Source organism: Phyllopteryx taeniolatus, chromosome 9, assembly GCF_024500385.1.
Source record: "Phyllopteryx taeniolatus isolate TA_2022b chromosome 9, UOR_Ptae_1.2, whole genome shotgun sequence".
Taxonomy (NCBI): Eukaryota; Metazoa; Chordata; class Actinopteri; order Syngnathiformes; family Syngnathidae; genus Phyllopteryx; species Phyllopteryx taeniolatus.
In genome coordinates this window covers 24,646,927-24,660,373 of record NC_084510.1, presented here as the reverse complement: position 1 = coordinate 24,660,373, position 13,447 = coordinate 24,646,927, and the positions used below count along the sequence as shown (strand labels likewise).

Sequence of the window (13,447 nt, the reverse complement as noted above, 5' to 3'; positions counted from 1 at the left end):
AAATTCCAAGTGTTTGCTGCCCTCTTGTGGCAAGCATACAGACACACAATTTGTAGACCAAACACTATTAAATGAGGATCTCGAGCAAACCAATTTTATTTGAATGTTTGCTTGAATGGTAATACTCCCATTAGTCATCAAGTAAGAGTTAAGTATTATAGTCTCGTGTTGATCTTTGTCAACATATTTGTGTAAATTGTATTTTTTGTATATAAATCTAAAAAACAAAAAATCATTTTGGGAAGCAAACTTTAGCCACAATAGAAATAGAAATACGTACCAGTGGAAATTTTCTATAGATTACCTTATTTTACGTACTCCTTAGCATTGTTGACTATTTATTCTATGTATTAATTCATTTGTAGGTAATGGTTCTCATTTCAAATAAATGGAGGACAAAAATGAAAAGGAACCTGAATGGAACATAGTGGAATAGTGAGTCTCTCGTGACAAAGAATTAGAAACATGGTAAATAATAAATAACTTTAAACAAAATAAACATACAAATCGAAAGTGAACCAAATAAAAATCGACGGCGGCTATGGAAGTAAATTACTTCCGGCGCCTCGTGTAAGTACTGTTTTTTTTCCCCCCCGAGTGCGTCCCCTGCAGTTGTGGATGACCACTCCTCCGACCAATGGTTACCGGTCGACGTCTTCGGGACTTTATTTGGGCTCCTCCCTCCAGTCAGACCAACTATGACGATGAAGATGCGTCCCACTTTGAGACGAAACCGCGCTTAGCGAAGCGAAATATTATCTCACTTTTAGATTTGGACTATTTTTCATTTCCGACGAGTGTTTATTCGGCTACGTCGGCGTGCGACTCAGGTGATTAGTGTGGTTCATATGCAAACATGGCGCTACGAATCCGAATGCGCCAATGTGTTGCTGTCATTCATTTGTGTTCTTTGGTCAACAGGCGGTTCGGGAGCTTCGAGGCGGGATGAGCGGCGACCGGCCACAGGGGGAAGGAACACCCGAGACGGGAGTAATCCGCTGAGGAACACGAAGAGCGCCATGGCTGGGATAAAAAGCACTTTGTTCGTCTGTCTGCACTATGGTGAGCAACGCTGCCAATAAATGTATGATGAAGTGTGTATGTGCGTGCACGTTTCAGTGCTCGTCGGCCACGCGCATTTTGCATGGTGGCATATTGGTGCACTTGCCATAAGATGCAACCATTTTGCAAGATGACGCTTTTCTAAGCAGCTGTGTGGCTTATGCAACAATTACGGAGCCGAATTTGGTGGATGGGTGGAACATGGGCCCAAAGCATGCTCAGTTCAAATTTGAGCCACAGCTGTGTCAAATAGTACATCATTGCTTATTTTGTACAGGGAGGTTTTTTTTCCAAGACGCCTCTCGCGAGCTTTGAATTTTAAACCCAATTTTGTGAGGCTCATTTGATAAGGTCCTTTTAAATGCTTGAAATGGACATTATGAGAATAAAAAACATATATATATTATTTTTTTTTCATTAAACGTCAGATTATTATGTATGTAGCTGTACTTTTACGGGAATAAAGTCCTATTTTTCTTTTTTTTTTCAAGATAAAGTCAGAATATTTTAATATTAATTTCGTATTTAGTGGAAAAACGTTTAACAAAAAAATTATTAAAAATAGCCACATTGTTCCTTGATAAAAAGTCATGAGAATAAAGTTGTTGTTTCTTTTTTTGAGGGAAAAAAGGTGTAATATTACGAGAATAAAGTTGTCAGTTTTCTGAGATGAAATGTTTTCAATATTACAAAAAATAGCTTAGTTTTTGCCAGAACGGGCGTAATGTTACGATAATGAAGTTGTCATTTGACCAGATATCAAGTAATACCTAAATAAAGTTGTTTTCTTTAGATATAAAAAAGTCAGATTCTAGAATGTCAATTAGTTTCGTCGTAAGTTTTAATATTACAAAAATAGTGTCATGTTTTTTGAGATAAAAAGTCAGAATATTGGGATGAATTTTTCAAGACACAGTTATGCTATTACGAGGTTATAGTTATGTTTCAAGATAAAAAGTTGAAATATTATGAGAATTATGTCATATTTTCCTGTGATTAAAAAGTTGTAATATTACAAAATTAATAATATTCCTCCATGAAAGGCACATTATTATTTCTCGACAAACATGCCAAATTATAGTTATTGGTTTATGAAAAGGTAAATTCAGTTTTAAAACCCTCATTCCTTTACATAATGGTCAAACGTTGACAGCTCGCTGAAATCGAAGTAGTCCGCATCGAAGCACTTTGGAATACAAAAAGATGCTGAACTTTGACCTCTGGAAAAAGTACGGCTTTCGAGCCAAGCAAGATGTGTTAATAAGAGCTAAGACAAACCAAAGTCAACATTGGGTTTGTGGTATTTGTGGTATGTCTTTATTTGAGAACACAGCTACCCGCTCGGCCTCCATCTTGGTCTGTCTCATCCAGACAGTGTTGAGTATTGTCACAAACTGCGGCATCCGTATCCGAGTCCCATGTTAATTAGGTCTCGATCCGCTTAAGCCCCTCCCGCTCGGCCCCCGTGTCATTATCCACGGGTGTGTCACGGTGACGCAGCGACTCGCCCAACGGTTGCTGTGTGTGTGTAAACCCACGCACACGTCCCGTCTTTCTGGTTTGTTCAGGTAGTAATCCGTTTTAGGTGGGGTGAAAGGGAGCGCGAAACAGCCTTTGGCGTCTAGTGATGGTGAATTTATTTCTCCGCTTTTGCCGCTGCTGGCAGATTAAGATTAAAATCCCCTCCAGGGCGGGGAGCCAGTGTTAAAAATGTGCGTCCCTCTAAACGTAATAATTGTAGCGGCCAAAAAAAAAAAAAGAAAGGACAAAAAACACGAGAGCCGTACTGCCAAACGAAAACACACAAATAAAATGCTAGATAATGTAATAGCTAGCATAAAATCAGGTCATTTGAATTTCTCAAGCTTATCTACGTCACTAGCGAAGCTCTCCGCCTTCCCTTTCCGCTACAGAGCTAGCGCTGTCAACATAACAAACGCATGTGCTCTCACAGATGGGTCTTCTAGCAATCGAGGCAACCAATCAGAGGAGAGGGGGCGGTCTTAGCCAAATATGGACAAAGCGGACACAAAACTGGGTCAAACAGAAGTCACTGTCAGAAGGACCTTTTCTGGACACTCCTATGACAAAACCAAGGTGTTTTTTGAAATGAAATGTACACTTTTATACTAGGTCCATGTCAATGTCCGGAGGTCTGAATAGAATCTGAACCGGTAATGCTAACTGTCCGAAATTGTATGATCCCTACATTGTTTTAAATAACATTTAAAACATGTCGGCATGCGAAAGTGCACACAGTTCAGTGTGGTGGGTTCTTCTTTCGCAGCCTCACGTTTTTGTTTGTTTTTTTCTCTTACGTCTCACATTCACAGCGCTCCAGTACGCGGCGTCCCGCGAGGTGACTGTACCCGAGGGACCGTTGTACCGCGTGGCCGGCTTCTCCCTCTCCCTGCCCTGCGCCGTCTCTGGCTACGAAGGCCCGCGCACGCAGGACTTTGAGTGGTTCCTGTACAGAGACGACTCTGGCGGGAGGCAGATGGGAGTGGTGTCCACCAAAGACAAAAGCTTCCCCTATGCCCCCTTCCAAGCCCGGGTGAGGAACGGAGAGGTGAGGGTGGACCGTGACTCCGGCGATCACGTGCGGCTAGTGGTGCAGAGGCTGCGCACCGACGACCAGGGCAAATACGAGTGCTACACGCCCAGCACAGACGGCGTTTACCAGGGGTCCTACAGCGGCGCTGTGGTCGTCAAAGGTAAAACGTCGAAACGGGCGCCGCACGCCATCTGCCCAGAATGTATGACATCAGACATTTTATTAGGTACAACTCCACAATCTGAAAATTATAATATTATTCAAAAATATTTGAAAATCATTCAACAATATTAGATGAAAAATACAAAAATATTACACACAGAGTATTGGATGAAATATATAAAATTATTAGATTAATAATACATAAAAGGGGAAATTCAAAAACTATTACACAAAAAAAGCTAAGAAAGTAATATTAAAGATGCATAAATATATTGGATGAAAAATACACAAATATTAGCAGAAAAACACAAAACTTGAGGAAAATGTAAGAGGAAAAATTACACAAAGGGGAATCTACACGAATAGAGGAAAAATGCACAAATCTTTGATGGCAAATGCAAAATATTGCTCCGGGGACGAACCCAGGATATACTGGCGAGACTCTGTCTCGCGGTTGGTCTGGGAATGCCTCGGGATCCCCCCTGGAAGAGCTGGACCAAGTGGGAAGTCTGGCCTTCCCTCATAACATGCTGCCCCCGCAACCTGACCTCGGAGAAGTGGAAGAATATGGATGGCTGGATGCACCTAGACAAAGTTACAAATATGAAAAAGATATACTCATATTATTAGTCAAAGGCGAGACTGCAAAACAGGTGGTGCACACCATCTGCCTAGACAGTATAGTAGGCCACCGGTCGCTTCATTCGATACAACTGCCCGTTAGCCGACCCCCTGAGATCATTTTACAGCAGAGAGCTTCAGTTTTGTTTGACACTGTTCAAAGAGGTATTGATTTAACAGACAGGCACATTATTGCGGATGTAAAGTTCAGTGCTGAACAACAGTCTCTTGGTTCCTGGGATTTTTCTTTTGCACATGTTAAACCAGGACATCCACATTGCTACCAAGATGTGCAGAACAGGTTACGCTTTTCACTGGCTCGGTCATACTGAATGTCACATTCCACCTCGGAATCAAAATGGCGCCTGTAACATCACCAGATTCCAATATGAATATGGAGAGCAATATACTATATACGTAAGAAAAGAATGATACGTGTTGAAGGTAGATTAACAACAGACCTCCCAGTTAAAATTGAAACACTACGAACCAGTAAGTTGAGTCATTAGTATGTCAAGGCACGACTCTATTCTATTCTTCCTGTGTCAGCTTCATGCAATAAAATGTCTCTCTCTTGTCGCCTTTGTCCACGTGCAGTGATTTCTGACACACTCCAGATCAGCTTCACCCGCTCCCTGACAGGGCAGCCCCTCCCGGAAGGTGCCGAATTAACTCTAACGTGCTCGGCCAGCATCCGCTCGGAGCAGCTCACGCACCTGTCCGTCACCTTCGGGAAGCGAGGTGGCCAAGCGGGCTCGGACGGCGCGGCCGGGCCGGAGCTCAGCACCGTTCGCGAGATCATCTCCATCGACAAGCTGCTGGGAGTCGTGCCGGGGCGCGCCTACAAGAAGCGCTACGACGACGGCGACGTCACGCTGGAGAAACGCAACGGCGAGGGTGGCCAGGACGTCTACGTGATGAAGATGAGGGTGCTGCAGCCCGATGACACGGGAGCCTATTTCTGTGAGGCCGCGCAGTGGATTCGGGACCCGGACCGGTCGTGGCAGAAGATTGCACACAGGACGCTGGACGTCGGCAACCTGACTGTTAAGCAACTCTGTGAGTCCAATCACATCCTGAAGTCCTACACACAAAATGGGGATAGCGGCCGAGTCCCGCCGCCAATAATTGCTGCCCCCAAATGTTTTTTTTTTTTTTTTTCGAATTCCTTTTGACATGGGCCAAAGCATATTGACTTACAAGTGCACCAACTTTGATTTGTTTTTCAGTTACGAAGCATCACTTTGAAATTTGCAGGGATTTAAAACCATAGAGCAGGAAATGGTTAGGCAACTCTCAACTCAAGTCAGCTCCACTTTATTCATAGAGCAGTAAAAAGCAAAACAAAAACAAAAAAACCAGTAAAAACAACCACAGCTTCGCACAAAGTGCTGTGCATTATGTCAAACTCAAACATCTAAAAACAGTTAAACATGAGACAATTCAAACAAATTAATAGCAACATTAAAACCAATGCAGGGTCAGACGCTGAGTTGCAACCAAAGAATAAAAATGGGTTTTAAGAGGAGTTTTAAAAATGGACAGCGAGGGCACATGCCTTATGTTGAGGGGGAGGTTATTCCAAAGAAATGGAGCGGCAACAGAAAAAGCGCGATCCCCTCTGAATCTCTGCTTAGTCCTCGGTACCTCCAGGAGCGTCCGGTCAGCTGACCTGAGGCGCGCGCGGGGCACGAGTGTACGGCTGGAGCGGCTCCGAGCGGTAAAGTAGATTTCAAAACAAATAAAAGAATCTTAAGACGGACTCTGAAATTCCAAGAGCCAGTTCCATTTCAGTCAACACAAAAAGGCTCCACAAGGCAATATGAATCTGGAGTGCTGTTTTTTTTTGTTTGGTTAAGTGACTTTTAAGTTGATAATGAGTGTTGTTGCCAGGCTGGGTGGTCCGAGTATGCGCAACCGTCTCTCGAGTTGACTGTAAACGCTTTCAATAAAAGGCCACAGTGGTTTTGAGCTGATAGAAGGGAAGAGCATCTCCGAAGCCACAAACGCCTCAAAGCTTGATGGAAATGAGCATCAAAAGACCTCGCCGAGGGCCGGGAATCATGGCTGCGGTTCACACAGGCTTCCTTGGAGAAACGTTTCCTCGTGTTGGGTTTGAGACACATCTCGATTTCGACTGATATGTTCAGGTGGTAGGCTCAGAATTTGGAATGAACACAGCAGCATGGATGCTGCCATTATTGAGATGCATTTGAGGTATTTTGTCTGTAAACTGCAATTGCATATTATTGCTGGCCAAGTCGGACAGCAACAGTGTTGATACCTGATGTGGATCATCACATCACGGATTTCCAGCCAACCGATCTCCAGCAACGCTATAAGGATCAAATACTGTTGACGGACGTTGCTTTCACAAGAATGACGGCAACTCCGAATACACAAACATTGTACTTTAGTGAAGGTATGTGTTTTACAAACATGTTCTGATTTGTATTTGGCATGAGTCAGCCTGGGCTTGTAACGCTTGCGGCTACGTTGGACTCTTTTCAGACTTTCGAGCCGAGCATTTTGTTGTTGTTGTTGTTGTTGTTGTTGTTTGGCAGGCAGCTGTAAAACTGTTGACAGTTAATTGGCTTCCTGCATGCTCCTTCAGCTCTTTGCCCAACTGGCCACTTTAGGGGGCTCACAAAATGCCGGCGTCAATCCCCCGACACGCTCCGGACTCGGCTCTTTCTCTCTCGTTGATGATGATCCGGCTGAATGCGGCGGGTCGATACCAGCTGGATGCCAGCCTGTTTCCCTCGCAGCCTGGCTCGCTTTTAACGCCTGAAAGCTTCCGTGCGGATCTAGAGGATTAAATATTCTTTTCATCCACCTTGCACTTATCGACACTTGGGATTTGTACTTTCTCTCAAGTTTTGCAGCTAAACTGAAAGTTAAAAGGCAACAAAGCAAACTTGTGTTCTGCGAAGTTATCAGTGTGTTTTGTAGCTTGTATAGATAGCATTCAGTAGATAGATGTAGGTCATAGACGCAATCGTTCCCGCACTACTAAAATGCACTGAATGTGCATTGAATCAGGAACAATGGCCGCATTCTCTTGTGTGTGCCCGCTCAGCACCTTCCCCTTTTGTTTGTAAAGACAGTGCCTCTATTGTTATTAGTGCTGGTTAAATGAGAACGGAATACACGTTGACCAGAATGTACGTTCACAAGACACGAATGGTAAATGGGTATACCTGCATCCAATCAAAACTGAAATTTCTTGAACTGGAAATGATTGACCTGTGACCTGAACCTGTATCCCTTTTTCATTATATGACAGCGTTGTTGTCCCCTCTCTCGCCCTACAGCCGAGTCTCTGAGCGTGACGTCTTCGCCTCAAGGGCAGGTGACCCTGCAGGTGGGTTCGCTTCTCCTTCTGACCTGCGAGGTCAACGGGCTGCCCTCCGACGTCAACTCGGGCCTGCAGGTCCAGTGGATGAAGAGGGGCTCCGCGGGTGGCGAGCTTGTCGGGTCTGGAGGCGTTGAGGTAAGACTTATGCTATTATCTTATGCTATTTGAATGAGGGAAGTGATGAATCAAACTGGGTCGTTATCATTAACAAAGACAGAATGAAATTGTAACATTGTAACTGTAGCTGCACTGTTGAATTTGTTGGTTTTCCATTATATTACTAGAATGACTCAAAAACCGTTGTTCAGTTGTCATGATTGAAAATGACAGAATATTCAACATCTGTGAATCTGTGAAGTGTAGCCAAAGTGGTTCCAATTTGGTAGCAGCCAACCCCGAAATCTTAAGACAAATTCCCCTGGAAATGGTCAAATAAACTCAGAAATGGCAGCTTCCAACCAAAATAGCCGACTTCCTGTGCTTTTTTTGTACGTCTGTCCATGCTCGAGTTTTATGTTGCTGAATGAAAGGGTCTTCGGGGGCCCTGCACGTGGCCGAAATGTCTCCTGCTCCAACCAAAATGGCTGACTTCCTGGGTCTTTTCAGGCATGGCTTCTTAAGATTTTGTGTGAGTCTACTCAGGATAATCACGCTTACCAAATTTCACGCTGTTAAGTAAAACTGTCTTCAAGGGCCAAATTTTCAAAAATGCTATCTCCAAACCAAAATGGCAGACTTACTGTATGTGTCTTTTCAGGCATGATTTTTTTGAGGGGGGGGGGGGACTTCTGGTGATACACGTGATCTATCAAACTTCATATTGCTGAGTAAAACTTTCTCTGTGTGCTGAATTTGTAAAAGGTCAATCCTGTGACCCCTAACTTGGGTAGCAGGAGGACAAAATCTCTACGACAAGTTCCTCTGGGAAGGAAATGGCCAATAGAACTCTAAAATTCCTGCTCTCTGGTTTTTGAGACTTTGTGGTTGTTGGTCCAATCAGGTGGAGGTGGCCAGGATGAGCCCAGACGGCGTCGTGAGCTGGGGGGACGACGTCAGCCGAGCCAGCGGCGGCTCTATGGAGAAAGTGGCGGAGGCGAGGTACTCCCTGAAGTTGTTCTCGGCCCGGCCCTCCGACTCGGGCGTTTATCGCTGCGTGGTGAGCGTGTACGCCGGACGCGGGATCCCCGCTCCCTCCGCGCCGGCGACACTCACGCAGCGGTCCGAGGGCGTCACGGTCAATCTCAAGACCAAAGGTGAGAAGCCACGCTGGCTTTGTCTGTGAGCCAGTGCAAGGAAGGAATTGGTAGCAAAAGCTGTTCTGCCTTCATTGTGACGACCCAACATAACCTCGTCGGTCCAAAGTCCAAATGATCGACAGCATTTTTGTGTTCTCCATTGTTCTTGCTCTCTTCCAATATACCGTATTATGTGTTTCAATGTGTTTGTATTGTTTTTGTTGTGTGTTCAAACCTTTGAAAATGTAAGCGCCGTAAATGCTATAAAGACATTTATGTATTTGTCGTTAAATTGGGATGGCTATTTCGATATTGAAATATAATATATCAATTTATCATACCCGTTCAGTACATGTTTCTTTTGTTTCCGTAGATGTCGTGGTTTCCGCCGGGGCTCAGCTCGCCCGAGGCCCGCTGCTGAAACGGGGCAGCACCGTCACCCTCCTCTGCACCGCCACCATCGCGACCACCGGCCCCGCGCAGGCTCAGGTGCAATGGCTGCGATGGCCCATCCCGGAGCCGCAGATCCGGACGCCCGAAAGCCCCGCGCCGGGGCCGTCCGTCCGGGCCGAACCCACGCCGGTCGCCGCTCTCACGTACGACGGCATCGTGGAGATCTACGGCAACGGCAGCGAGGTCAGCGTGGACCGCCTGTCCGCCGTCAGCTACCGGCTAAGGATCCACGCGGCCACCGTTGAGGATCAGGGCATGTACGCGTGTCGCGCTGAGGCCTGGGGGCAAGATCCGCACGGAGGCTGGTACAACTCTGGGGCCGAGGCCGAGTCCAACGCCGTGACTGTGTACTTGTACGCCCGAGGTAAGATCCTCATACTACGTGTCCTCGTTGCATTTTCATTTGTTTTCAGGATCATTCACGAACCTTAATTGAACAATATTTTCTCATGCAAAAACCTAAAGTGAAAAGTACCACCATCATAAAACCTTTATTAACTCTTCAAAGGATGTTTTAACTAACATTTCTAACGACAAATCCACTCTTTTATGATCAAATCGAAATCAACCACTATAATGGAATCAAAATCAAGTAAAACTACTCAAGCTTTGAAGACACATTCCTCATTAAACTGCACAAGTATACCGTTAACCGCTGTAGTCAAAACAAAATAAAGCTGTTACAAATCAAAACAAAAATGAGGCACTATATCGTATTACACGAGTATAAGAAGGCGAATTTTCCGAATATACTCAAACCATATTGAAGTCAAACTTCTTATTCCTCGTACTACTCCAACTCAAGTTGTCAGTGTTCAGCTTGCGCAGTACTGTAGTGTAACTTTACTAAAGCCGTCAATATCGAAACCGCTGGCAACAAAAGTGAGCACACCCCCGAGTGAAAATGTCCAAATTAGGCCTTTTTAGTAGTACTATAACGTCCAAAGTTAACCACTCCAATGAAACTATAATCAAGTGAAAGGGAAAAGAAGTATGACTAAAACGCCGCCCGTTGGCTTCTTTGCAGTCGCCGACCTCCTCCTCATCCCGCTGGTGATCGGCGTGTCGTCCGCCCTGCTGGTGGGCATCATCATCGTCGCCGCGGTGACCTGCTGCTTCATGAAGCGTCTGGCCAAACAGCGAGCTGGGAGGTAGCCTCCGCAGCCGCCCGCCGTTTTGAGGGTACGCCGGCCGAATCGGATGCCAAACCTTTTATATGTGTGTCGTTTTTATTTTTTATAAACGTGTTACGAGACCACCGGCGTCACAACGCGCGCGCCCTCTGTTCGAAGCTCGTCTCCATTCTCCACCTGGTTTTGTTTGTGCTCCAATGACGAGTCGACGATTTTTTTTCCCTGTTCATCCAAATGCTTTTTCCCTAGCAAGCCACGCGAGCAGCCGCTGACTCGACTCAACGGGTATTGAAGCAAAGACACTTTTTGTTACTTCGCGATTCTCGTCAGCAAATGGAAGCGTGTTGCTTAAATGCACTGAGCAGAAGTTTGCACTGTAAATATGCTGTTTCATCTTGTTTGCAAAGAAGCTCATTCTGCAAATTCATTGACGAGGACAAACAAAGAAAGAAATGGGACCAAAACCACTTAGCGTATTTGTTCAATAGTGGCTGTTTATTTGCTCTTTTGCAGATAGTGCTCGGTGTTTGTTTGCGAGGGGGGGTCTACATTTGGAGAAATAAAGGGGCAGTAGTTTCCACTTCAAAGCCAGCAAGCGTTCTGCGTCCATTTTAAATTTCTACTTGCTGTACAAGTGATTAGTTTCTTTTGGGATATCAATCTTTTTTCCCATATAATATTATTAATATACTACTACACTATAATTATCATGACTATTTTTTCTGACTAACACTTTAATGTTGTAAAATCAGTTTTTCTTTCAGTAAAATGCTAAATTATGACTTAAAACATACTATTTGAATCTCATAATATTAGGCCCTTTTTTCCTAATTAATTATTCTCATAACTTTTCCCCTCAAAGCATTGAAAATAAACGTGCAACTATTAATTGATTAAGCAACAACTAATCTATTCTCCAATTAATTGACCGCTATTTCAATAGTTGATTCATTGTTAAGAAACTTTGCTTAAGTGAAAAATTGTCTTCAGCCTGTCAACAGTAAAGGTTTTCAGATTTCTCTCGTCCGCCATGAAAGCAGATTATATTTTACAATGAATTAATTAATTACTTGAATCAACATAAAACATGGCGGCACGGTGGCCGACTGGTTAGAGCGTCTGCCTCACAGTTCTGATGACCGGGGTTCAATCCCCGGCCCCGCCTGTGTGGAGTTTGCATGTTCTCCCCGTGCCTCCGGGCACTCCAAAAACATGGCGTGGTAGGTTAATTGAAGACTCTAAATTGCCCGTAGGTGTGACTGTGAGTGCGAATGGTCGTTTGTTTGTTCCCCGCCTCCTGCCCGTTGACAGCTGGGATAGGCTCTAGTGAGGAGAAGCGGCTCAGAAAATGCATGGATGGATGGAACATAAAACATTTGCAAACATCTGCTTTTCCTTTGGAAAACAGTGATCAACATTTATTTCATTTGTGTGACATTATGGAGCAAACCAGTAACTGAATCATAATCAGTTAATGTTTGTCCATTTTCTGCACTTTCAATTTGAAATAAGGGCCTGTTTTTGAATAAATTGATCAACATGTATTTATTTATATTTAAAAAAATCTGACAAATCGAAAAAAATAATGGAGATTGATTATTAAAATATTTGTTAGTTGCAGCTCTAAAAAATTGGGGCCTGATAATCTTTCTCTCAAAGAAATTCAACTTTAATCTCTGCCTTTTTCTTGAGGAAATGAATTTATTCTCATAATATTAACAGTACATCTATACTAAATAATAATCATCATGCACTTTTTTTTAACCAGTTGACAGGAAGAATATAGGGTGTATATATGGCCACTATTTGAGGAAAGACGCTTTTTCCCGTATGTTTTTTTTGACATTTCCGGGTGACTTTACTTTGGTTAAGTGACTGAGGCGGACAAAGCGTGCTGCGATGGGCAATTCGCTGTATGTGTGCGTGCATCTTGTACCAAAGTAACAGAGAAGCGGTTGTGTTGTCTTGCACTGAACACTTGTGACGAAAGCCTCTCTCTGTTGCCACTCAAAAACACAAAGGATGAAAATGAAAGTGAGCCTCCATTGGGGGGGAAAAAGGTCCTCTCTGCTTGTGTTGTATATTTTTTGGCGTCCTCTCCTAAAGCCTGATTATAAATGTTGCGCACGAACATTGGCGGGGGGAAAAAAAAAAAAAATCACAGCATTCTGAGCCACTTTGCTCCAGCTCAACCACTTAAAGCTGATTTTTTTTAATTTTTTTTTGCCCAGCCCACTGGAACACCCCACACTGGCACAGTTGCGCGAGCACGCACAGCCTGGGCGACGGGCGATAATCCCACTTTAGAACGGTCCGCACCCAGCCCCCAGAAGAACACGCGTTTAATGCGTCAAACCCTTTCGTGTGTCATTTGCGGGGTGTTTTACCGCTGTCCCTGAACGCATCTTGAAAAGGTCTCTCAAGGTGCTTTTGATTAATAATAAATCATTCTGCCATTTCTCACTTTTGCTCTCATGCCTCATTTGTGTCTGGTGCTAATCCGCTGTTGCAGAATGTTCTGGAAATTGTCGTGTCTCGTGCATCCTATGGCTTTTTGTGTCTTGAAAAATTCTAAATTCTCGTAAAATATCACAAAAATAGAATTATAGAATAGAATTTCCTCTTCTAAGATTGCAGTTTTTGTGCAACTTTAATCTTGTAATATTACAAATTGTCTCAACATTTTGACCGGTTTTCATAAAAAAAAAAAAAAAATCTAATTTTGTAAATTTCTGACTTTTTTTAACTACAAAACCACAATTTTAATCTTTTAAAATTATAACTTTGTCAATGAAACAAATACAACTCTAATTTCCTACAATTATTATGCATTTTTCTTTCTTTTTTTTTTTTTTTTTTTTTAAATATG

General features: G+C 43.7%; 1 protein-coding gene across 2 annotated transcripts; it reads left to right on the top strand.

Annotated features, from left to right (window-relative positions):
• Positions 1–682: 682 nt before the first annotated feature.
• Positions 683–13,041, top strand: igsf8 (immunoglobulin superfamily, member 8). Of its 2 annotated transcripts, none has more exons than XM_061785582.1 (8): positions 683–830; positions 922–1,062; positions 3,396–3,776; positions 4,997–5,458; positions 7,714–7,892; positions 8,758–9,010; positions 9,366–9,809; positions 10,473–13,041. In XM_061785582.1, exons 2-8 carry the CDS (start codon positions 1,020–1,022, stop codon positions 10,598–10,600), a joined length of 1,890 nt encoding a protein of 629 aa, XP_061641566.1. In that variant the 5' UTR covers positions 683–830; positions 922–1,019; the 3' UTR covers positions 10,601–13,041. The 2 variants fall into 2 exon arrangements, with proteins under 2 accessions (XP_061641566.1, XP_061641565.1); XM_061785581.1 differs by lacking the exon at positions 683–830 and adding an exon at positions 3,017–3,159 and having other exon boundaries at positions 928–1,062.
• The last annotated feature ends 406 nt before the right edge of the window (positions 13,042–13,447 follow it).